Source organism: Sus scrofa, chromosome 18 (assembly GCF_054392235.1).
Source record: "Sus scrofa isolate SSC_HxYL_T2T_F1_AM1 chromosome 18, Sscrofa_HxYL_maternal_Yorkshire_Landrace_v2.0, whole genome shotgun sequence".
Classification (NCBI taxonomy): domain Eukaryota; kingdom Metazoa; phylum Chordata; class Mammalia; order Artiodactyla; family Suidae; genus Sus; species Sus scrofa.
Window position 1 is genome coordinate 10,195,290 of NC_139400.1, and position 24,818 is coordinate 10,220,107.

The following is a 24,818-nucleotide window of genomic DNA, read 5'->3' on the forward strand; positions in this document are numbered from 1 at the left end:
CAGCAACGCGTGATCTGAGCCACGTCTGCAACCTACACCACAGCTCACAGTGATGCCCGATCCTTAACCCACTGAGCAAGGCCAGGGATCAAACCCGCAACCTCATGGTTCCTAGTCAGATTCGTTAACCACCGCGCCACGACAGGAACTCCTAACCCAGCCCCTTCTTACAAGCTACTGATTAACTCAGGAAGAGTGATGGGAGGGGCGGCCTGGGAACCCGCTGTGGCCTGGACCACCTCGGACCCGCTGAGTGTCTTCGCGAGGGGCTTCAGTGAAGGCATCGGATCGGGTTGTTCGAGCTTCAAGTAAACACGCGGGAGAGGTAGAGACAGAGATGGGACCGGACCAAGGTCCATCTCCCGTTGGGAATTCTAAGGCGCGGCCCCCGGGGGGCAGGTCCAGGGGAACGACCAGAGGCGCTGGAGCTCCACCCTCCACCATGGTTGTCGGCCCCAGAGGGCGCTCACAGGCCCTGGGCTGCAGCAGCCACATGTGCTCTGCTGGCCTGTGTTCCTGGCCCAGGGCCAAGCACCGCGAGCCGCAGCTTCGACAGCAGACAGGGCCCGCGGCCGGCAGTCGGCCAAGGGGTAGGCAGGCGGCCTCCCCGAGACCATCCCGCCTCCCCAGCGCGGGCCCAGCCCCACGGTCCGCAGTCATCTTGTCTCTGGGGACCCGGGGCTGTATCCAGCCCCTCTCTGAGGACACGCTCTCGGTGGCTCAGGGTCGCCCCGTGACCCCTCACCGGATGCCCCTGCAGAGATGGCTCTGCAGAGTCTGAGGCACGGAGGGTTGGGACCTCGGCACCTGCGCTCGAGGGGACGCAGTTCATCCGCGACAGCCCACTGGGTGTTCTTGAGAAATTCTACGTGGATGCTTTAGGGTCTTGCCTCTTCACTGCCGAGCCGGGCGGGCGCCTTCAGGTGGGCAGGCCCGGCCCCGTCCAACAGCAACCGAGGCCACTCCACCTCCGGGACGGAGAGCCTCTGTGTCCCGGGCTCCTTGGGAACCCTGTGGCCACGGGAACCCTTCCCCCAGCAAACGCAGGGAAGTGACAGGCACGGTCCCCGCGGCTGGACCCTAATGATCAGCCCCCGCACGGTCCCCCTTCTGTGTCAGCAACCAGCTGGATGCAGGACCCGGGAGAGTCTGCAGGCCTAGGAGCAGCAACAGGAGCTCAGTTCCCGGGTGGAATGCGTGGGGGCACAGCCCACCCACCAGCATGAACGGGCGCCTGGCTGGGCCCGAGGAAAAGGCATCCACAGGCCAAGGGCTCTGCGGTTTTGAAGTTGCTACAGCGGTTAGTCTGCCTCTCAGGCTGAGTCTGGAAGTTTCTCAATTTCCTCTCTTTCGCCTCTTGCGCAACTTTATGTATTTATCTTTATCTATTTAGTCTTTTTAGGGCCGTGCCCGCAGCATATGGAGGTTCCCAGGCTAGGGGTCTAATGGGAGCTGTAGCCACTGGCCCACGCCAGAGCCACAGCCACGCGGGATCCGAGCCACGTCTGCGACCTACACCACAGCTCAGGGCAGCGCCGGATCCTTCACCCACTGAGCGAGGCCGGGGATCGAACCCGCATCCTCGTGGAAGCTGGTTGGGTTCGTGGACCGCTGAGCCGCAGCGGGAGCTCCTATCCTTTTGTAACGCGTCCGTTGGTACCTAAGTATGTTCCAAGCCCTTCCCTCCCCCTGTCCCGCCTTAACTCAGTCCTCGTAACCTCCTGTTGGAGGTGTGGACGGGAAAAGTATGTTTCCATGAGCGTCTCATCACATCTCTCCGTGTGGAAAAGGCCAGAGGGAGGTGGGGGAACGTTCCAGAAAGCACAGCCACAACTAACGGATGAGGGACGTGGAGGAAGCTCGAATTTTAGTCCAGGTGCCCAGGCCCCAAAGCTGCCCGGTCTTCCAGCGGGTGGCAGCTCAGCGTCCACACGGCCCCCGTGTCAGCACCCTCTGGCCCAAGGCCTGCAGCTGCCAGCCCAGGCTCTCAGCTCCCAGCCCCCAGTTTCCTGGGGGAGCCTGGAGCTTGCCCCACACGGAACCCACCCCCCCACCCACCGCCTCTCCTGACTCGATGTCTTGGTGGCGCAGGGCCAACCCTGACCCCTCAGCTGGAGAGGTCACCCCAAGCCCTGGGCCCGTGGCCACACATCCCAGGTGAGCAGGCCCTGCAGGCTGTCTCTTTTGTGCATGGTAATTTTCCGCTCTGGGTTTGCATCGTCCCTCCTTGAATTCCAGCTTCCTCGAATGTCCCAGCCCCGTTAGGGACAGGGCCGTGTTCTGCCCCCCCCGGGACTTCTTCCAAAGCCGGCAGTCAGGGCGAATCCGAACACGGGAGATGCCCTTTAATCTCCAGTGCAGAAGAATGAGGCCCTAAGCTCCCCGTCCCCACGGCTGCACCACCGTGGCCAAAACCCCTGAGGAAGCAGAGGCTGGACGTGGCCCGAGAGGCGCGCTGCAGAGGAGACAGAGGTCTCTGGCCTTGCTGTCACCGCATCCCCGCAGGCTCGGGGAAGTGGAGCCGTCATGTCTGTTACATGACCCAGCACAGTGCTTCCCCGCCTCTCATTTGCCAGAGGACAGGGGATAAAAGGTTTGAGGTCAAAGTCATCTTTGTAATTTTCTTGGAAGTAAAATGAAGCGGCTCCTCGCAGGTCGTAACGGGTTCGGAACAGAACGTCCGTGACTCCTGTGCTAACGTCTCCCACAGCGGGACCCCAGCAAACAGGCCTGACTCGGCAGCATGCTGCTCAGTGGGGCCTCTCCCTTTGGCACACGGCCTCCCCCCACCCGTGGAAGTGGGTGACCCTCCCTGCTCACGCTGAGCCTCCAGCCCCAGGTGGCCTCTTGTCACCCTGGAAGGGATGTCCGTTCTCAGGTGACCGTGAATCTCTGTCCAAGACCCTGTGTGATGGTCAGGCAGTGGCCCACGCAAGGACATTTGCAGCTCTGGATGGTAACGTTTATTTTTTTATTATTATTATTATCATTATTTTTGTCTTTTTGCTATTTCTTTGGGCCGATCCCGCGGCATATGGAGGTTCCCAGGCTAGGGGTCGAATCGGAGCTGTAGCCACCAGCCTACGCCAGAGCCACAGCAACGTGGGATCCGAGCCGCGTCTGCAACCTTCACCACAGCTCACGGCAACGCCGGATCGTTAACCCACTGAGCAAGGGCAGGGACCGAACCCGCAACCTCATGGTTCCTAGTCGGATTCGTTAACCACTGCACCACGAAGGGAACTCCTGGTAACGTTTATTGACCTCTCCCTGGCTTGTTCTTCAATTGTGACCGACCCCGATTATGTCTGATGCAACGGATAAAGATATCATATACCTCTTGGGTGATTAGCTTGCGTTCTTTGGTTTATGAACCTACAAGGCCCGCAGAATTATCCATCACAAGGCACCCTCATGGCTGACGTCGAAGGCAGACCCCTCCATTGCTTTGAAACGGGTAAAGGCAGAGAGCCCCCTTGGGATCATGCTTCTGTGGTTTCACAAAAACCCGGGCACCCTTGAGGCATGCCCCGTGACCGCGATTTCAGGCGGTAAATAGAGACAGGCTCAGCCAAGAAAGATCCCCTCCGCATTCTCCTGGGTGCCATCTTCCAGGGAACTGTGGCAGCCCTGATGGGACCTGGGGTGATCCCGGCAGACACCCAGAAGCGACATGGCAAGGATGGATGGTGACCCCTCCTAAAGTCGACAGCGCTCTTCAGGGGAAAGAGAGGACGTCTCACTTGATGCAGAAACGAAGAGGGAAGGGAAGAGAAACCGTAAGGCCTGGGGAGTCCTCGACCACAGGGAGAAAGGACTGGTTCTGCGTGGGACCGCGCCCCTCGGAAGCCCACCGTCCTCCCCCCACGGCCACGGAGGACAGGTCCCCGATCGTGGGCCATCTGCCATTCCCGTCAGCTCCTACAAAGTAAATGTCACTTTCCTAGGGGCATTTGCTAAAACTGGATAACGACAAGGGTTTTATCTTTGAGCATAAAAACCAAAGGTATGAAGTCTCCCACTGGGACTTGGTTTCCCGAGTTATATGAGGGACTCGTTAGCATGTCCCTACCGGAAGGAAGAGGTATCTGTGGCCGTATCCGATGCAGAGAGGCCAGGCACCGCCACGATTCTTTTTCAATTCGGCTGTTCGCAATACTCGCCACTGAATGGCGTCCCATGGGGGCAGGTGTCAGCGGTGCTCCCACAGTGACCAGGACTGGGCAGCGGAGCCTCGACCTGCCTGTCTTGAGGGCAGGAGCCCCGTCCAGGTTGTTATTCCCGAACCTCGGGTGGCACATTCGTTACTGCTGCAGGTCCATCTCCTGCCCGGGAGACGCACGAGGGCTGTGCCCTCGTATGGATCCTGGCTCTGCGGGGCTCCCCTTCCCCGCCAGGACAGTGGAGGTGATAACAGTTCCGGCTGCACAGGACTGTTGCTGGTTTTAAGGAAGATGCCTCGGATGACGCAAGTGGGCTGGGACGTTGGCACAGAGTTAGGGGCGCACAGGCGCAGTCTCGGCCGGTTTCCAGTCGGGAAAGAGCTGCTCCGAGATGGCAGGTGTTTAACTGTGAAAGGGACAAGAGGGATGGAAGCGATACAGTAAACCCCAGTCAGTACAGACGTCCCCAGGGCACTGGCCTCCACGTACGCTGCCTGACCCCTGCTTCCCCAAAACCAGAGAAGTGGGGCAACCTGGGAGCCCTTCCTCCTCCCTCCCAATGGCCCCGGAAGAGAAGCTGCTGGACCGGGAGGTGCAGGGGAGCAGGAGGGCACCAGAGCCAGTCGCTCCCCAAGCCTGGGGCGGGGGGGCTTCCTTCCCAGTTCAGATGTCCTGTGTCTGAATCAGCTGGGCAGGTGCATGTGCTCCTCCATTGCAGAGCGTCTTCCTGCTCCGTATTTTTATTAGTGTTGTGTCACCTGAAATTACAGCCTCACCATCTGTCTGCAAACAGAATTTCCATTTGCTGCTCTGGAGCCCACAGGAAGAGAACACGATGAAAACAAGCAGCGAGCACCCCCCCCTGCCCCCTGCGCTGAGGTCTGCACCCCCCAGGGGTGGAGCCTCCATCCACATCCTTCCCTCAAGCCCGTGACGTGAGAACCCCTTAACCCCGTTTCGAGAGGCTCCAGCTGCTCAAAATGAGCGCATCCTGCTGGACCCTGGTCCCTCTCCCCAGGGGGATTTACAGGACTTGTCATCCTCCGTGTTCCCAACTTTCTCTGTTGCCGTCATATTCTTTCCTTTCTAAATTCTAGTTTAAGGGAGTTCCTGTCGTGGCGCAGTGGTTCACAAATCCGACTAGGAACCATGAGGTTTTGGGTTCGATCCCTGGCCTTGCTCAGTGGGTTAACGATCCGGCGTTGCCGTGAGCTGTGGTGTAGGTTGCAGATGCCGCTCGGATCCCACGTTGCTGTGGCTCTGGTGTAGGCCGGCGGCCACGGCTCCGATTCGACCCCTAGCCTGGGAACCTCCATATGCCACCGGAGCGGCCCAAAGAAATAGCAAAAAAGACAAAAAAAAAAAAACTTGAAAAAAAATTGCCATCCAGGAGTTCCTGCTGTGGCGCAGGGGTTAAGAATCCCACTGCAGCAGCTTGGGTGGCTGCAGAGGTGCGGGTTCAATCTCCAGCCTGGTGCAGTGGGTTAAAGGATCCAGCGGAGCCACACCTGCAGCACAGGTCACAGCGGAGGCTCAAATTCAATCCCTGGCCCTGGACCTTCCGTAGGTCAGGGGTGCAGCCATAAAAATAAATTACTATTAGACATGTGCTCCAAGTCTAGCACTGAGCCAGCGGGCCTGGGTCTCCTAGCAAAGCTGGGCCTCGCCTGGCGCCTGGTGGTGGAGGGAAGTCCCAGACTGGAGGAAGGAGGCTCCGTGCATGCAGGGGGCTGGCGGGGGGGAGGACAGCCCAGCCCTCCCCTGCGGACACCCCCTCTGTCCCCAGCGCAGATCTTTCTGTCTGGTGAGCACGTGGCCCCTGCTGGTGGGCGGAGGCCAGGGCAGCTTCAGAGGAGCCGAGGCGGCGCTGGATCTGCGTTTGGGGGTCAATATGTCGACGGCAGGTGCCAGAGCGAGAAAGACGGCAAAGCTCATAGGACCCCTGTGACCTCATGACACTCGGGATTGAGAAAAAAGCCAGCCGTCTTTTCCAAAGGCAGTTCTTGTGATTGAACGTTTACTCAGGTAGTGGTAGCTGGTTATTATGGGGAGGCCCAGGGAAGCCGAAGGAGGTGAGGGAGCCCCACCCCTGCACACCCCACCCCCACCCCAGCCCCTGCACCCGCTGCCCCCCTGGAGCTCCCAGGAATCTGAGCAAGAAGTTCTCTCTCTACAGAGTTCCCATTGTGGCTCAACGGGTTAAGCAGCCGACATAGCATCCATGAAGATGCAGGTTCGATCCCTGGCCTCGCTCAGGGGGTTAAGGATCCGGCGTTGCCATGAGCTGTGATGTAGGTCGCAGATGCAGCTCGGATCCCACGTTGCTGTGGCTCTGGTGTAGGCCGGCAGCTGCAGCTCCGATTGGACTCCTAGCCTGGGAACCTCCATATGCCACAGGTGCAGCCCTAAAAAGACAAAAAATACTCTTTCTGTAAAAGAGCCTGTGCTTGTGTGTGTGTGTGTGTGTTTACTGATGCCCTAGCCCTGACCAGCTCAGGAGACTTACTCTACCTCTCAAAACTTTGGTTTTCTCACCTGTAAAAATGGAAATAGCAGCACACACACCTGGGGTCTCTTGGAGGGAGGCTCAGTGGGACAGTGCGTGGAGGGGAAGCCATCGGGACACGAGTCACCACAGCCATGCTCAGCAGTGGCATCTTCTCCACATGCCCAAAAGCATGCATGTGTATGTGAGATGCGTGTGCCAGCTGCTGTCTGCACACACATACGAGGTACATGTGTAAGCTGACATGTGTGAGAGGATGCGTGTTCACGCGAGAGGTGATTGTGTGTGTGTGTGTGTGTGTGTGTGTGTGTACAGGTATGTGAGAGGATTGTGTGCACGTGACATGGTTGGTGGGGTGTGTAGACGGCGTATAACTGTGTGAGTCGGAGTGGGCATGTGTATGCGAGAGGCTGACGGGTCTGGAGCACACTGTTGTTCTGAAGGCGAGGGGTCCAGTGTAGGAGGAGTTCCCCCTGTGACACCGGGGCATTGGGGGCATCTTGGGAGTGCTAAGACGCAGGTTCCATCCCCGTGCAGTGAGTTAAGGATCAGGCATTGAGGGAGTTCCCGTCGTGGCTCAGTGGTTAACGCATCCGACTAGGAACCATGAGGTTGCAGGTTCACTCCCTGGCCTTGCTCCGTGGGTTGAGGATCTGGTGTTGCCCTGAGCTGTAGCGGAGGTCACAGACGTGGCTCAGATCCCACATTGCTGTGGCTCTGGAGTAGGCCAGCAGCTAGAGCTCTGATCAGACCCCTTGCCTGGGCACCTCCATATGCTGCAGGAGCGGCTTTAGAAAAGGCAAAAAGACCAAAAAAAAAAAAAAAAAAAAGGGATCAGGCGTCGTGGAGCTGCAGCCTAGATCTGATCCCTGGTCCAGGAGCGCCACATGCTGCAGGGCGGAGGTGGGGCGAGGAGGAGCAGGGGAGGGGGCACCGCAGGAGACGACGCAGGACGTCCAGCTGTGCGCTTGGCCAGTTGTCGGAAAGGGAGCCAACCTCGGAGGACCTGGGGAGGAGCTGGTGGGATTGGCGAGGAAGGAAGTGGGTGAAGTGGACTGCAGTGAGGACAGCAGCCAAGGAGACAGGCCGCCAGGGCGAGGCCCCGTGGGCACAGGTGGGGACCAGGAGTGAGGGTGACAAGTCATTGCCTGAAAGAAGGGCCAGGAACTGATGTGGGGGGGAGAGGATAAGGACACCTTGAACCTCACCCCGAAGAAGGCCATTCCCACCCAGAGGCCATTGTCACGGGAACCAAACCGGGACACCCAAAGGCAGAGCAGCGACTGATTCTCTTCTGAACACGCTGAGACCACAGGGGCCACTTATTCTTCCCAATGTCGCCTGGGGTTGCTACTGGGCTCCTCCCCCCACCCCATCACGGCTCGCCACACTTGGGGCACCGCCCTGGGCAACAGCCTTTTTTAAAAAATAGTCTTGGAGTTCCTGTTGTGGCTCAGCGAGTTAAGAATACGATTCGTATCCATGAGGAATGCGGGTTCGATCCCTGGCCTCAGTGGATCTGGCGTTGCTGTGAGCTGTGGGTGTAGGTTGCAGACACGGCTCGGATCTGGCGTTGCTGTGGCTGTGGTGTAGACTGGAGGCTACAGCTCCGATCCAACCCCGGGCCTGGGAACCTCCACATGCTGCAGATGCGGCCCCAGCAAGACCAAAGGGAAAGAAAAAGTCTTAATAGTAGGAAGTGCCCTTTCTTTAAAAGTTTATTTTGTTTTTTAAAATACTCAAGAGCTATTGGGAGATAAGGACAGTGAAATAGGGGGTGATCCGATGAAATAATAGGGTGTGGGGGGAATCTGAAGTCAAACGTGGTTAGAAAATAGAAGACCAGATTTCTGGTGTTGTTTGAGCCTATCTCCAGATAATTCTGAACAGGAATGTCAAGTAGGACAGAGAAAGGGTGAAATAAGCATGTAATTTCCTAAAGTGTCTGAATCGAAAGATACATACACACACGTGTGTGCGCGCACATGTAACCTGATATCCTAATATATACATAAGGCAGGTTTGTAAGAATCTTAAAACTGTCTCAGTACTTCACAGCCCCTCTGTAAGATCCTCTGCTAATTTCGTACCCTTCTTGTTAAAAGGCCAGGGCAGCTCATGCTCCATCCGCAGAGAGGATTCACCTCTGTTTTATGCAGTTGGCTACTTGGCAGCCAAGGGTGAATTCATACGAATTCCAAGGGCCGCTACCGAATTCTGCAGTGACAGCAAACCCTCCACCTTCTGGAATTGCTCCCTGTGGTGTCAGAATGACAGGCACCCGGCTTCTTCCTGAATTTCTGCCCCCATTAGATCTCAGTACATGTACACATTTGCTACATAAAATCAGAAGGGAGCCCGTTTCAGCGGCTCCCCTTCAGTCAACTTCAGGGGCTAAGCCAAGCTCGTCCGGCTGCCACTGTTTTCCATTTCGTGGGAGCCTATTTTTGTATAGTAATAGTCGCTGTTTTCCTTAAAAATATATGTGAACAGGAGGTCCCATCGTGGCGCAGCGGAAACGAATCCAACTAGGAACCATGAGGTTGCGGGTTCGATCCCTGGCCTCGCTCCGTGAGTTCAGGATCCGGCGTTGCCCTGAGCTGTGGTGTAGGTGGCAGACGTGGCTCGGATCCCGAGTTGCTGTGGCTGTGGTGTAGGCTGGCAGCCACAGCTCTGATGAGACCCCTCGTCTGGGAACCTCCATATGCGGCAGGTGCGGCCCTAAAAAAGACCAAAATAAATAAATAAATATTAAAAAAAATAAAGTAAATGTGAACAGCAGAAAGCTGAAATATATAATTATGAAATAAACCTGTGCTTGAATCGTTGTTCTGCTTTTAATCCGGAGGCACTTTAAGGAAAAACGCTGTTTCCAAACAATCATAGTGGACCTGGAGTTTGCAACCGACCAAGTCGGTGAAAGCGCTTTTCACGGAAAAAGACACAAAGAACGTACGGGTTCTTCACACACTATTTTGTGTTGTTTCCCTTCGTCTGACAATAACGGCACACCGTAGCCCATTGCAAAAATGTTCAGTTCTCATGCACGTGGAAATGAGTCTTTCTGGCAAACATTTGCTCTGAAGAATTTTAGCTCAGTTTTGTGAAGAATAAAATCTAGTCCGGGACATGTATGTACATGCGCTCTCGCGAACATCGGTTATTACATAGGGATTTGATAGCCTTATTTTGAAAACAATAAAAGGTTGGATCTTTACAAAGAGGAACATTAAAAGCAAGATCTCTTCTAGCCCCTGGAATCTAGGGATCAAGTTCAAATCAACCTGCAGCAAGGACATTCTGTTTGTAATCAAAGGTCACCGTGAAAAGTTTTCAGCATGTGACTTTTCATGGACAGACTAATAATAGCAAGAGTCAGGCTCTGAGGCGTTTCTCATCCTTACAGGACCTGTAGTTTCAGAGTTTGAAAAAGAAAGTCTAACAATTTCCTACATGTTTGTTCACCACTCCCTCAAGCATAAATTCCTGCTGAAATACATTTTTTGGTCTTAGGACCGCAGTTCCAGGTGCTCATGCTAAAGCCACTGGAAGGAGGAGCAGCTCTGCTTCCTAACAGAGCTCCTGTCTCTGTATTTCCAAAATTCTAGACTCCTCTGAATAGGAGCCAACCGGAGAATTAATGATAAAAGCTGAAATCGGTTCGTAATTTTTTTCAAAACACACACACAGAAGACTTTGCGTGTGTGTTTTGAGTAAAGAATTTATGTTTTCCTTGAAAGAAAGTATTTGAACCAATAATTTCATGATGCCTCCATTCCGCTCAAGGTTCAAGATTTCACAGCAATATCTTTGAGTGACTAAAGAATCTCCCCAGTTGGTAAATTTGATTGTCCTGCTTTCAACGCCAAGGAGAGGGGTGAGGAACCCACAGAAATGCAGCCCCGGGGTTGCAACGGACATCTCTTCCCTCACCAGGAATAAGGACTTGGCATTAGTGTCGAATGCTCTTCCAGATACTGTCCTTGGAAAAAACACTGCTCTTCAGCAAATGAAGTTCAGTTTAGAGTCATCGATACTGACCTGTCCAAGTCTCCTTTCTAGAAAATTATCTCAGTGCCAGTGACTTTGCACTACAGAGGTCGTAAAACTAAATAAACCATCTTGCTTTTCCAAATGTATTCGTTGATATAAATTGTTATTTTCTTTAGCCTTATATGTATATTAAAATACGCTATACATACCTACAGTATTAAAGGATCGCCGTTCATTTTTACAATTTAAAATCATTTTTATACGTGGATTTATAAATCAAAAGTATTTTAAGTATAACTTGTGTCCCACTATTTGATAGTATTGTTTTATTTTTTTTTCAATTGATTCAGATTTTCTGAAATCAAACAAGTATCCTAGAAGGTGTTTTTACCATGGTCTCTCACCATGCTCTTGAACATTTCTGAAATGGGTGTCGTTCTTCTTTATAATAATATCTTTATAATAGTCACGTTTCCCAGGACCGTCGTAAAATACATTTTCCTTGATAATTTAGTGCATTGGACATTTCTCCTAGGCACTGAAATATGTGATCTCTTATAGTTTGATGTTCCCTAAATTGAAAATGAGATTCTTCTCATAGAACAGTAGGTTTTACACATAACAAATGTGAACCTCACTTTAAAAGAAGTCTTAGGGAGTTCCCGTCGTGGCGCAGGGGTTAACGAATCCGACTAGGAACCATGAGGTTGCGGGTTCGATCCCTGGCCTTGCTCCGTGGGTTAAGGATCTGGCATTGCCGTGAGCTGTGGTGTGGGTCGCAGAAGCGGCTCGGATCCGGTGTTGCTATGGCTGTGGTGTAGGCTGGTGGCTACAGCTCCAATTGGACCCCTAGCCTGGGAACCTCCATATGCCGCAGGAGCGGCCCAAGAAATGGCAAAAAGACAAAAAACAAAATAAAAGAAAAGAAGTCTTAGCAAGGTCAATATATCATTTTAAACTCTTTATATTGTTTCGCTCCTTTGTGAGTGTGAGGGAGTCATATATACTATACTTTTTATTCATCAGCTAGACAGTCCTCACTGCTATATAAATAATATACTCATTTATCATATATAAGTGATTTCCGTGAACACGCCTCTCAAAAATATGTTGCATCCTGTACAAGTTTTCTCTGAAAATGTCATTGAAGGTGGGCATTTAAATGCATTATTAAATGAAGGCTAAGCTCGCATGACAAAAAAAAAAAAAGCCCTAACTTGATCCTTCATGCTTCAAGACGTTAGCTGAACCTAATCTTAGATTATTGTCAAAACACTTTCCTCCTGAAGGATCTTCCAGAAGGAAGATTTTTAAAATAAAGGCAAAGCGAATGAAAATCCAGTGGATTCATGGACCCGTTTCTGAAACAAACGAAAAGGATCAGAACCTAAAGTATAATACAGTTTTTTAAAATGAAGTCCACGGGCCAAGTCCACTTATCTTTAAAGCTCTGCTAGTGAGGGCCCCTCGGTCAGGAGCGGGTTCTGGAGGACGGGGAGGAAGGGGTGGGCGACTCTAAAAGAACAGGTCGCCCACCCCACAAAGAGCAGCCCGAGTCCTGTGCACCAGAGTGTGGGCGGGAAAAATCCACCTTTCTGCTTACAAAAAAAAAAAAAAAGAAAGAAAGAAAACTGCATTAAGAGTTTAAGGCCCATCGAACTATTTAAAAGTGTCCACCAGCAAGCCAATGGGGCCACCACGGGCCCCACCCATCCTGCCTGAAGGCACTAGAAAGACAAGTCATTAAATTCAGATTAAATCAGGAATGCGCCCCTTTGATGTTGGAAGTGAAATCCTTTGGGACACCTGCAAAAACTCGCTACGTAAAATGAATGTGTTTATTCACTTATTATTGATGTACTTACTTATTTAACGTGTGTATCGTGTGTGTAAGGAAAGCAGGACCGTGCCTGGCTTTGAGCTGCAGCCCCTTCTGTGTCCCTGCGTTCCTTCTCCCCGGTCGCGGACCCTCTGATGACCGTCCCGGGGGCCCCGGGCGACGTGGCCAGGGTCCTCTCTGCGCTGTCGTGGAGCCAGCCGTGGTGGCCGCGCCGGGGTCTTTGCTCCCCTGGTGACCAAAGGACTGGACCCGGCCGCCCCGCGGGCCCCTCCCCAGCCCTTCCGAGCAAGGTCTTCACACCTGGTGGGCCTCGTGGCGATTCGAGGGCAAGAAAAGCGCGAGGGACGAGCCAGCGCGGAGGGAGGCCGCCGAGGTCGCGTCTTCAGGACTGGCCCGGCCTGCAGCGCGCGAGGCCGGGCCACTCGCGGGATCCCGGAGCGGCTCGCGGCGGATCGGAGCTCGTGCAGGTTCCCCTCCGGCGTGGGTGAACCAGCCAGGTGCTCCCCGGGGTGGTGAGGTCCCCAGCTCCTGTCCCCGGCGGCCATGCGAGCCCCACTAACCCCCGCCAGCCGACCCCCCAGGCGCTCCTGGCCGACCCGCCCGGGGATGGGGGCGCGGCAGCCGCGGCCGCAGGGCCCGAGCCCTCCCCGCCGCGCCTCGCGATGCGGCACCGCGCTGAGTCTCGGTGAAGACGCACTGCCCGCGCCCACTTCCCCGCTATCCCAGGGCCCGTTGGCGGCAGCAGGCTGGCCTGGGCAGCGAGGGGCCTAGGCACGTCCCCCTGCGCGCCCCGTGCCTGGCGCGGCGTTCCGGACTCAACGGCGTCCTCGGCATCTCCGAGGCCAGCCCATCAGTCCTGGAGAGGACCTCCCTGCCCGTCGCCCCAGGCTTGTGAGCCCCCCGCCCCAGACCCGGGGCTGGGAGGCTCTGGAACCCACTCCCCGGCGCACACGCGCGCGCGCACATACCCGCCCGCGGGAGCGTACACAGGCCGTTGCTATGGAGAAGCCGCTTCCCAGCGCGGCTGAGGGCGGAGGTCCCCTCCCGCAGGCCTCCGGCCCCCTCGGCCCCTCTCTCGCCGTCCTACCCCCTCACCCCGCCCGGACTCCTCCGGGCTCCTCCTCCTCCTCCCCCTCCTCCTTCTCCCTACCTCCTCCCCCTCCGCTTTCCAGGAGGCACCGGGTCTACCCGATCCCCTCGGAGGACAGCAGGGAGAGACAGGAAGCTCCTCCAGTCGGGCCTTGGCCCCAGGTGGCGGCCCCTGGCGCCGCGCGGGGCCCTGGATGCGGGCGATCGGGCCGCTCTGGGGAGGGGCGGTCGGGCCGCGGACAGGGGTCTGCAGAGGAGAGCCGGGGCGGGGTGCAGCGCGGTGGGTCCCTCGAGAGGAGCCGCAGTTTCCCTTTACCCTCCCTCCCCTCCCCCCCTCCCCAGTGGAGTTTCCCCTCTCGCTCCTCGAAGCCGGGCAGAGCGGCCAGCAGAGCGCCCGCGCCCGCCAGCTGGGACCCACTCAGGCCTACCCGGTCCGGCCCTTCGAAGCCCTGGACTCCCAGCCCCTACCGATACCACGTGAAAGAGCTCAGCTTAGGCCTTGGTCCGAAGACGCTTTTAGACAGAGGCAAACACTCCCCAAGGCCCTCGTCCCCGAGCCCTGGCCCGGGGGTTTCTGCGCTTCTGTTTCCCCGAGAGAAGCGGAGGGGAGGCCCTGGGCTCGGGGCAGATCTGGGGGCCGCGCCTGGGGGAAGGGAGGGCGGCGACGCGGTGCGGCTCCGCCGGTGGGGTGGGAGGGAGGCCCCGGTGGGGCGGGGCCGCAGCTTGCCCGGCAGGGGCCGGGGCAGGCGCGGGGACCGCCGGGTGTGCGCAGGAGGGGCGTCGGGTTAGGAGGGGCCGCCCTGCTCGCGCAGGCCGCCGGCTCCAGCTGTCCCGAGCGCAGGAACAATGGGGAGGCGGGGGGAGCGGGGGATCGGGAGGAGGGCGCCGGGGCTTCCAGAAAAGGAGAAACTAAAGAGCCCTCCGTAGACTGTCATCTGCATGTGACAAGCTCTCTCTCCCCTCCTTTCTTTCTTCCCCTTGTTCCTGCAGCTGTGGGCCTCGGAGAGCGCATTGTACACACAGATGTTGGGTTTCAGCCCTCGGCTGCTCGGCGGGGGCTGCCGCGCCCTGGGGGTGCCCCAACCTGTAGCTGCGACGGGGGGTCCAGCGGGCGCTTGGGGGTGGGGAGAGAAAGGACGGGGGAGCGGACGGAGCGGCCAGTCGAAGGGCCCAGCCGGCCTGGTTCCCCATCCCGCCCCAACCCCGGCCTCTGCTCCGCCTTGGGCGCCGCCGCCAGCCTGACTCCGACTCGCAGCCTGGGCCGGCACCTGGGGTCAGGGAGCTTAGGGAGGCGCGAGCGACTGGGAACGCGGCCCTGTGTCCCGGCTCCGCCCGCCTCTCGGGACAGTGGGCCAGGCCAGGGTTCTGACCTGGGCAAGCGAGGGCGCAGCTCGATCGCTTCATTTTCCCCGCTGTCTGTGCCCGACGTTTGGGGCTAGGGGCCCGCAATTCGCCGGACCGAATGATGGCAAAGTTCTCCCTAGTTCCCGCGTCCGCAAGGCGCTTTGTGCGCGCATCGGAGACCTAAAAACCCGGGCGGGATCCACAGAAAGGCGGGCGGTTGCGGGGAGGCATTTATTCGCCCTTTTGCGGGCGTGATCGGCCAGCTCCAGTTCGGAAAGGGAGCAAAAGGCCCCCAGGGCATACGTGCTAAAACGAACTCGGATAAAAAGAGTCCCGAGTTTTTCTCTTGCAAAGAGTTTCTACGCCCCCACCCCTCCCGCCGCTGAGGTCACAGCAGGGCCCGGCAGGTTGACGCTTCTTGCCGAGTGCCCTCTCCCGTGAGTGGTACCCTGAACTTGCCCGGTATGAAGTGCGGCTCGAAAGCTGAAAGGGAGAAAGGCTGAAAAGAAAGAAAAGGCGAAGGCCGGGCTGCCGCGCTGTACGAGTGACTGACAAAGCCGATGTCCATTCATAGTCTCGGGCGGGAGAGGGTGTATGGAGAGCCGCGGCCCCTTAGCCAATTGCTGTCAGCAACATGTGGGGGGTGGGGGGGACATCGCTATAGCAACCGGTGGCTGGGCCGCGAGCCGCGCCGCCGCCGGCCGGGTGCGCGCCGGGCCGGATATAAGGCGGGGCGCGGCGGCCGCGCTGGATGGAGCTGTGCGCGCGGCCGGTGGCCCTGCGGGGACCGTCCCGCGCCCAGCCCTGCGCGGGTCCTCGCCGTGCCCTGCCTCGAGCGCCTCTCCCGGGAGCCGGGCCCCGGCGGAGCGCGCAGAGCCCGGCCGAGCGCCAGAGCAGAGCTGCAGGCTCCCACGGGCTCCGAGCTGGCGCGGCCGCTGCCACGGCCCGCGGAGCCGCGGCGCGGCACCTTTGTCTCCGCCGGCTGCCCTAGAAGTTTGTGAGCAGAAGCAGGATGGCCCCGCTCGTCTGTGGCTCCGGCGCAGGGAAAAGGCTGGCGGCGGTGGTGATGGCGCCGCCGCTGCCCACGGCCGCCGCGCCCCGGGGCCGACCGGCCGGGCACGCGTCCCTGTCTCCTCCGGCTTGGGCGCCGGGCGCCCGCCCCAATGCAGGTAACCAGGGGCGCCGGGCCGGGGCGTGGGCATTGGTGGGGCCGTAGGAGAGGGGACAGGGGTGGGTCGGTTGCGGGAGGGATCCACCGAGGGCATCACCGAGGCGTGTAGGTGGCGGGGCTCGGAACCGGAGCCTCCGAAGGGTGGAGGGTGCGGAGGGCTCGGATGGGCGACCGGTCCAGGAGCTAAACTCCGACTCGCAGCAGGACGCCTGTCAAAGGCTCTGTTTGGCTGGGAAGGTCTGCGTGTGAGGTCATCCCCCCAAGTGGTGGAGGGTGGGCAACCCAGGATGGCCCGGTTGTCGCAGCTCTTCCCGGACGCAGATATTGAGGGGTGGGCTCTGTCCCTCTCCTAGCGCCCCACGGAGACCCCCGAGGCTGAGCGGGGACAGCGGCTTCTCCGACTTCTCTCCGAGCCACTCGGGGCAGTTCAGACCCTCTGGAGAGGGGGCGGGGGCGGGGGGCGCCCATGGGGGGAGGGTTGAAGGACAGGGTGAGTGGCCGGGGTGGAGAGGAACCAACGTGCGGGCATTTTCCTCCCAGCCCATTTTGGGGTGCCCTTCGCCCTCCTCCTCTGGGTCCGGGAGCGCGCCCCTGTGCTGTCGAGGCGTCCCAGGAGGACGCAGGGTGGGCAAGCGGGGCGTTGTGAGAGCGCGCGTGGTTCTCTGACAACCCTTAGCCGGTCGGAGAAACGCCTCGGAGCGGCCGCCTCCCCTCCCCCAAAAGGCACCTGCGATCCCCCCTCCCCGCCCCCCACGCCAAGGTGAGGCGGGCGCGTGCTCGCCAGAGAAACTTCTGCCGCGGAGCTGCTTAAATGAGGGACTTCATCTCCTTCCTTCATTAACTACCTGTGTGGTTCTGGACTGGGACCTGCTTCGAGGCTTTAGAGAAGCCGGGCAGGGGCAGCCAGACAGACCCCACAAGAGGGGTGGAAACCTCAGCCGAATAGGCCTTCTAGAGCCGGGGAAGGACTCCTGCCCGCGCTTTAGTGCCATCAGCGCTCAGAGCTTGCCCAGCTCCACGCTGGAAGGCTGGGGGGCGGGGGGGAATCTGTCACAGTCTCCAGTGCCTACCGCACCCCCCAACCGCACAGCCAGAGGGTGGCCAGGACCCCCCCACCCACCCCCACCCCGTGGGTCCCTGCCGCCCTGGCCGCCGTGCACACCCCCTGCGCCCGCCAACCGCCCTGCGTCCTGGGCCGGGCCCCCTACCCCTGTCCCTGCCCCTCGCATCCTCTCGCTCTGGAGTCCAGGGGCCCCTGGTCGGCCCCGGGGAGCCTCTCCGCCTGGGGTCAGGGGTGCTGCGGGTCCAAGTGGTCCTGGACAAGCCAGCCTGCTCCGAACTGAGATGCGAACAAGAGTGCGAGGAGGTGAAGGTTCACGTGCAGGAAGGAGACCGACGCTCCTTCTCTTTACCAGCACAGGAGGATCGGCCCCCTCGCAGCTAAGTACCCCCGCTTGGCTCCCGAGAGGGGCGGCGAGGTGAGGCAGGGGGCCTGTGCCGCTCCGGGATCCCGGAGCGGGCGCGGGCTTCGCTGGGGACACAGATCCGGGGCCCGCGGCCCGCGCGCTTTGTGGCGGGGAAGCCTGGGCCCTCGCATTGTCCTGGCGGGAAGCGGGCTGAGGCCGCCTGGGGACCCCCCTCTGTGCTGTGAATACCCGAGGCTCCCAGGAACCCTCTACCCTTTGTGTCCGGCGCTGCGGTCTGATCTTTCCGACCCCTCTGCGGATCGTGTAAATAAGAAAGGGAGGAGACACAGGGAAGAAGCGAGAAAGCCCGGCGGGTGGAAGGGGAGGGGCCGAAAACGGCCGTGCGCCCCCGGGACCCACGCTCCCAGTGGCACCGCCGCGGGGTCCTGACCCGCGACGCCAGAGAGTCTTTAGGATGCGGCTTCCCAGCCTCGGAAAAGAAGAGGCAGAAACCCCAGTCCTGAGAAGGGCTTGCTTCTGGCGGAGGAAAAACTCCTTCCAAGCAGGGGGGACCCGGGAACACCTGCCCTCAGGGGCGCGCACGGGGTCCTGGCGGCCGCAGGCCGACCGTGCGTGCCGCAGACCCAGGCAGCAGCGAGCAGCCAGCAGCCGGCAGCCAGCAGCGCGGGCCTGGAGCCGCGCTTCAAGTTTATTGGTCGAGTCCGAGTTTGGGTGCAATAAAAACGCCGGCAGTGGGTGGGAAAGACGGCTGGACAGGCTTCCTCCTGGGGCCCAGCCACGTTCGTCCTTTCTCAGAGGGCCGCCCTCCTTTTTTTCCGAGCCCATTTGCTGTTTATCCATCTTTGCTAAAAATCCGTTCACCCAGGGGGGTTTTTCCGACTGTACACATAAATCGTCCCTGATACCTTCAAACAGCGTATTTCCCCAAAACTGATGTCTAGAAGTGCTCGAAGATGCATATGGACAGTTTACAATCTTTTGTGTGGAAAAACCTTAACAAATAGCCTATTGGAAAACAGCATATCCCCACTTATTTTCATTAAAGTTTATATTTAAGAATAATTATTTCTTGGAGATTGTTTTCTTTTGCCTATATGCCCCCCCCCCGCCTTTTTGGCTACTTGAATGGCAGATTTGCAAGTACAATTTCATCTGCACAGGCGAACAATAGCCTTCAGTTGCACAAAGGATTTCTCCCACCCTGAATTCAGACTGCAATGCCTCTTGCTCTGATAATAGCTTCTGAAAAGATTTTGTAATGCAGAGAATTAATACACGATTATTTCCGCCTGACTTCTCTCATTTATTAGAATTCTGTGGCAAGTTCCAAATTAAAAATAGTTCGGTTAACAGCTTTCAAAAATACTTTCAAAATATTTTAAGACCCCCCCCCTCCATATTTTTAAGTTTGGCCATTCCCAGGGCCTGAAAACTGTTTTAAAAAAATTTTTTTTGGATCAGCTTTAAAGTGATAGTTACTATATTTTAGTAAATAGATTTTAGTAGTTAGTGTGATATTTCCAAATAATTCTAAGATGATTCATCTGGGAAACCAAAGACAGACGTGTTTTAGCAATTCATTAGTAGTTTAACATTAATTTTACAGGGGAAAAAGGTCTTTAGAATGGTAGTAACTTAACACGGCAGAGGAGCACAGGAGTAGCCTGCGTTTGCAAATTCTTTAGAAATGACACAAGTGACAACATTGACAATATTAGAAGTTTAGTATCAATGAAATCACATGCGTATGCCCATGAGTTTGGAGGCACAAGTGTGTTTTCAAATGGAAGTCAATGACTTGAATAATGAATTACTCTGGCCAACGGGTTACACTGCACTGCCTTGGAAAAATACTGCATGTTTCGACCTGTCAACAAATGTTTTTACCATAAAGTTGTGGGTCTGTGTGGCTGCCACAGTTCTCACCATCACGTTTGGGTTTAGAATGTTCTCTTGCCTTCTCTCCTCTTTTATCTTAAGCTTACCACGTGGACAGCTAAAAATAAAAGTTTTGAAGACATGTCGCCAAAAATGGCTCAGAAGATCATGTAAGGGAAGCCCCGTGGATCTGCACTTGCAAGCACAGATCAAAATCATTTAAATAGGTCGGAAAAGTGCCTGTAGATCCTCAGAGCAGTTCCACTGATTGTCGCTGTGGTCACACATGTGCTACAAGTCACCGCTCTGGCAGTATTTTTTTATTCTAAATGCAAGGAGTTGCAGGTGGAGGTGGTCGAGTGGAAGAAGCAGGCAATTTTGTGCTTCCGTTTATTCTCGAGATACAGCTAACGTGATGTGAAGTGGACCTAACTATTGCGAATAGTGTTAAAAATCGGACTTTTTCTGTTTTCACAGCTTCGTATTAAGTGCTTGTCTGTACGTCCCCAGCACCCTGGGGCACCCAGACGGCCCAGGGTCCTTGTGTGACCAGGGTGCTCAGGCCTGCTCCTTCCTCCGCCCTCCCCCTCCCTCCTCCCTGCTCCCAACTTTCCGGGAGGAGGCGAGCTGCCACCGTACAGGGGGCGGTCGGTCCGCTTTTTGCTGGACTGTAAATGTCAAAGTCATAAATATTTAAACATTATTTTTCTTTCCATTTCAAGTCAAGACAGACAAGATGCCTGTAATTAGTGGAGGGCTCTCGGCAGGGCCCAGCCCCAGGCCAGGGTTGCAGGAGAGCACCTGTAGTTCCAGTCGCTCAGCCTCCGGGAGCCCGGGCTCCAGGTCACTCCGGGCAGGATGTGCTTCGGGTTCCCTTTGAAGCAACAGCAGCCTTTTCTTCCTCTTAAATATCCTGGTCTGCCAGGGGGTTAAGATATGTTTTAACTCCCCCAAAAAAGAAAGGATTTCAAACAGTCGTCGTTATTTAAACTCCATCGCTATGCCAAGGTGGGGCGGTCCCTCCCTTTAATTAAAAAAAATAAAATAAACATTTTTATTTCTTATGGGATGCCTAAGACCAGACAGGCAGCCTACAGTGTTTCCTCTTGACTTGACCCTCCGGACTGCAGCGGGTAGGATGTTGGAGTCACCCGGGACTGAGGTGCCCAGGGCCAGCAGGAGGGAGGGTTCCCAGCCTGGCCCTAGGAGCCTGCGACCTGGCGGTCAGAGTGGTGGGAACCAGCGGCCCCCTCGGTCCAACATCCTGCTTGCTCTCCCATCAGACCCCTGCCTCTCCCTCACTTTCTCCACCTGCCCCACTGTCCAGGCCCCACCATGACCCCTGCCACTGACCCCAACCTCCAAGGGACCCCTCCCCCGGCAGCAGGAGGGCCTCCTTGAGCGTGGGCTGCGGATGGAAGCCTGGACGCCACTGTCACCCCTTCTCCGCGGGCAGCTCCGGCCGGCGGCTGGAGGAGATTATAGGGAATGGGGCTCAGTGGGCGTGGCGGCCGTCCTCTTCCCTCCCGGGATCACTGGGGACCCAGCGGGGTCTGGGCAGCTGGGAGGAGGCGATCGGGGCCCAGGAGGAGGGACCTGGGCAGTCACTCTCCTTGACATTTTTCTTTAACCTCTGAGTAAATTCCAAGCTCGCCCCTTGAGGAGCAGCCGGGGAGCACGTCGCGGGTCTCGGTGACCGTCGGTTTCCGGCAGCAAGGACCTAGCTGGGCCAGCGGCGACGCTTAGGCTGCCGGGCCTCCCGCGCGAGCATCCCTCCGGGTCTCGTCTGTCGCCCCAGATCTGGGCCAGGGTCCTGTGCAGGCATCGCCACCGGCCTCGTCCCGTCCGTGGGGCTCCCTGCGCGTTCCTGGCCTCTCACCTGGGAGCGAGCGACAATCGAGCTGCGTCTGTGCCCGTCACACGGTGAGCCAGCGGGCGCCCTGCTCGGCGGGACCCAGCGCCCTCGGCCTGCTCCCGGCCTCGGTCCCCAGCGCCTTTGCGAACGGACGGCCGTGGCCGTCGGGGGCGCCCTGAGGTGTCCGCCACACACGGAGGCACCGCGCATTCCCTCGGAGCTGGGCTGGTCACCACGCGTGTGCACTTTCCATCGCGGGGAAGGAACGTTCCGGAAGCCCCTGTTCCCAGACGCAGTCCGCCACGTGGGCCCTGGGGGGTCCCCCGGAAGCCTGGGGCGTGGTGGGGGGGGGTTGCAGTGACCGACCGGCGAGCCGAGCGGGGGACGCCCCCTCTGTCGGCCGCGCCCCCTCTTTGTTGTCTCTGCTCGGTCTGCGGAGGCTCGGAGCGGCGCGGGGGGCCGCGTGTGGAGTCGGGCGTCTCCCCGGGAGCGGAGGGGGCACCTCGGGGAGGGGCGCATCGTCGGACCAAGAGCCGGGGGCAGCCTGGAGCCTCGCTGGCGCCCTCCGGGGGCGCGTCCTGGGCAGGGTCTGAGCTGCCCGGTGGCGCCGCCTGGCCGGGAGGGCGTGGGGCGGGGGGCGCCCCTCTTTAACCCGCCGAGGCGGATGGGCGCGAACGCGGGGGGTGGGGAGCGGGGGTCGAGCCCTTTCCCGGCCGACGGGAACCGCGGATGGGTCCCGCCTGTTTATTTCTGTGGTTTGGGCTCCGGGCGCGCGGGGCGGGGACCTTTGCCGAGGGGAGCGGGGGGCGGCGGGGGTGATCGGGCAGCCCTGGGGGTGCCTTCTTTCTGGAAGCGGCTCTGCGGGCCGGGGAGGGAGGGGGGGAGGGAGGGAGGGGCGGGGGCAGGGGAGGGGGAGGGGTTTCCCACCCGCCGCTCCCCGCTTGACCAGGGGACCGGCCACCCGGGCCGGGGGCTCCGCGCCCCGCGCCCCGCGCCCCCACCCGCCAGGCGTCCCGGGTCCCTCCCCCTGCCCCTCCCTCGGCGCCTCCCCCTCGCGTCCCCGCTGCTCCGTCCCTCCCGCCGCTGGCGAACCTGCCGTCCTCCTCGGAGCCGCGCATCCAGGCAAGAAAATCCGGCGTCTTTTCTCGTTTCGCCCGCGTTTCCATTAACCCAGTCCCGGCACCAGCTAATCCGCGGCACCGAAGGCAAAAAGGAGGCTAATTAATGACCAGCTTTTCCAGTCAAGACCGGCGATAATTGCTTTGGTGGCCTTTATGATTACAAGATAAAAATGGCCCGGCCTGACATCAGAGGCCCTGTGTACACTCGGCGACGGGAGATGAAGAGCGGGGAGGCTGAATGCGGAGCAGAAAATTACTAATAGAAGAGCGATAATGAATAGGCCGGCCAGGCATTCATGGGGAAAAATCCATTTTGTTACCACGCGAAATTAGGTGGTGGAGAGGAGTTTGCTAATTGTTCTCATCTTGTAGCCACCAGGACTGAGGCGGGGGCGCGCGTTGCTATTCATTTTCTGAGTAATTGCGGAAGGGTGTGCTGGCCGGAGTCTTTCCATCGTCCCCTGGCGTTTTTAATTGTTGCTAATATTTCTTATAATGAAGCTAATGAGGGCGAGCGCTATGCAACTTTTTGCACGTGGAGACGGGGCAAACCACCAAGCGGATGCTCAGAGCCACCCCCTCCTGGAGTGTGAAGCAGGGAATCGCGGGGACCTGGGCTCCCTTACCCCACCCCCACCCCCACCCCCCACCCCCCGCCCCCTGCTGCCAAGGGAGCTCCTGGCCCACCGGCTTTCTTTCCGCGCCCCCCACCGCCCCACGTCTTGCAGCTCCTTTCAGGGCAAAGTGCTGAGGTGTGAAGTGGCAGGTCTTCTGCTCTGGGTGTGGTCACGCCCCTGAGCTGGGACTCTACCCCCAGGATGGCAACATCCTGCAGAATTACCAGGAATAAGCAGCGGGCCACTCAGCGAAATCAGGTGCCTCGAGTTGGACGTGGATGTGTGCTGCTCTTCAGCACAGCGGCTCTAGGCACCCCAGCCATCCCTCCGTCCCCAAGTCCAGCGTTTGCGATGCCCACTCTCTGAATCCTCCTCACGTCGGCTTAGAAGGGATGGACGCTTAGTTTTACTTAAGACAGTGCATTAGCAGCCAACAACTTTCTGTTAAGTTTGAGACACGATGGCTGTTAAGAAAAAAAAAGGATGCTTCCAACTTTCCTCTTGAAAACCGCAGCCTGTGGTGTGCACTTCCGACGTCCCTCTGGCTTTGGGTCCTGGGCGTGCTTTCCTCCGGGACGGCCACACTGCTGTTAAACACCAGCCCAGAGCTGGCCTGTGCTGCGCTTTCTGCTTTCGGTTGCCTTTGAAAAGGATGGTTTTCGGAGCCCTGATTTCCTGGGTACTAACTCGCTCCCCCTCTCCTGTTCTGCAGAAAAGCAAACTCAGGCTTCTGCCTCACCAGGCAGAACCCGAAGACTCCACCAAGTTCATCGTGCTCACCCTGATCTCCCTCGTGGCCATCGTGGGGGTCCTCCTGGCATCCGGCGTCATCTACTGCCTGCGACACAGCTCTCACCACAGGCTGAAGGAGAAGCTCTCGGGACTGGGGGGCAGCCTGGGCCCAGATGCCCCCAGCGCCTACCAGGTAACCAGCGCCTTTCTCAAGCGCTGTTTCCATCCAGGCGTCGCTGGAGCAGACAGATGGTTTAACTCGACTCTGGCCCCTCCCCCACGCCCAGCAGTTGCTGGTGTAGACATCCTTCGGGTTCTTCTGTGATGACGATTTGAGACTTCTCATTAGCATGCATGTAAATACTTGCAGCCACAGTTTTCCGGCTCTGCATTCGTCTTAGGCGGTTCTTGGACGGTCTCAGGTTAGCTGTGAGAGCAGGTTGCTAGTTACAAAAGTGAGAAAAGTACAATAGACGAATTATGATTATCTGCTACCTTCCTTACTTGGGCCACTCTTAACTTAAAAAAAAATGCCAGGCTTGTAAGATAAAGTGGTTGGGTGACTGTTTGAAAATGTCTCTTAAATCACCCGTTTTCTCAGGGTCTCCTATGCAAAGGTCCTCTGATCTGGTCCGTGGCCACGGTTTGCTGTTGTCTGGGGGGAGGCAGGTGTAACCAGGATGCCTTCAGCAGAGCAGCGCCGGAGCTGCAGGCTGGCGAGGCAGGGGCGGTCCAGACACACCTGGGAACAAGGTGGGAGCCAGGGAGGAGGAGGGGAGGCCGGTTCAGGCCCAACTGGACAGGAAAAAACAGGCACAGAGAGGTGGCATACCCTTCCGAGGGCATAATGTCCCGTTATGAGGACAGACCTTCGGTTTTAACAGCCATGCGAGCCCAGAATATACACAAGTCAGGGCCTCTGACTTCTTAAACAAAACCAAAGTTAACTCCAAGTACATGTCCCCATCTGTGAAGGCTATTTGCTTAATCATTGCTTCTCAAGTTCAGCCGATGTATTTTGTAAAAGATTGTTCTCCCATTGGAGGTCTTTGTTTTCTTGAGTCACGTGGTCACGCGAAATG

At 57.8% G+C, this 24,818-nt stretch overlaps 1 protein-coding gene and 1 long non-coding RNA gene across 7 annotated transcripts in view; one reads left to right on the forward strand and one right to left on the reverse strand.

Moving 5' to 3' along the window:
- The window catches only part of PTPRN2 (protein tyrosine phosphatase receptor type N2), a 669,120-nt gene that overhangs the window by 535,425 nt on the left and 108,877 nt on the right, over positions 1-24,818 (forward strand). For 5 of the 6 annotated variants that reach the window (XR_014833401.1, XR_014833402.1, XM_021079161.2 and 2 more), the window contains one exon: positions 23,717-23,929. The exons of the other annotated variant lie outside the window; for it this stretch is intronic. Coding sequence is in view for 3 of the 5 variants with exons in the window: in XM_021079161.2 (XP_020934820.2) it covers positions 23,717-23,929 (213 nt within the window). In the remaining 2 variants the exon portion in view is untranslated. The remainder of the gene's footprint in view (positions 1-23,716; positions 23,930-24,818) is intronic. 6 annotated transcript variants of the gene reach the window in all.
- On the reverse strand, positions 18,816-22,806 carry LOC146394852 (uncharacterized). The gene is made up of 2 exons (XR_014833410.1): positions 22,359-22,806; positions 18,816-21,290 (listed from the first exon to the last, which is right to left on the reverse strand). It is a non-coding gene; the product is annotated as an uncharacterized LOC146394852 (long non-coding RNA).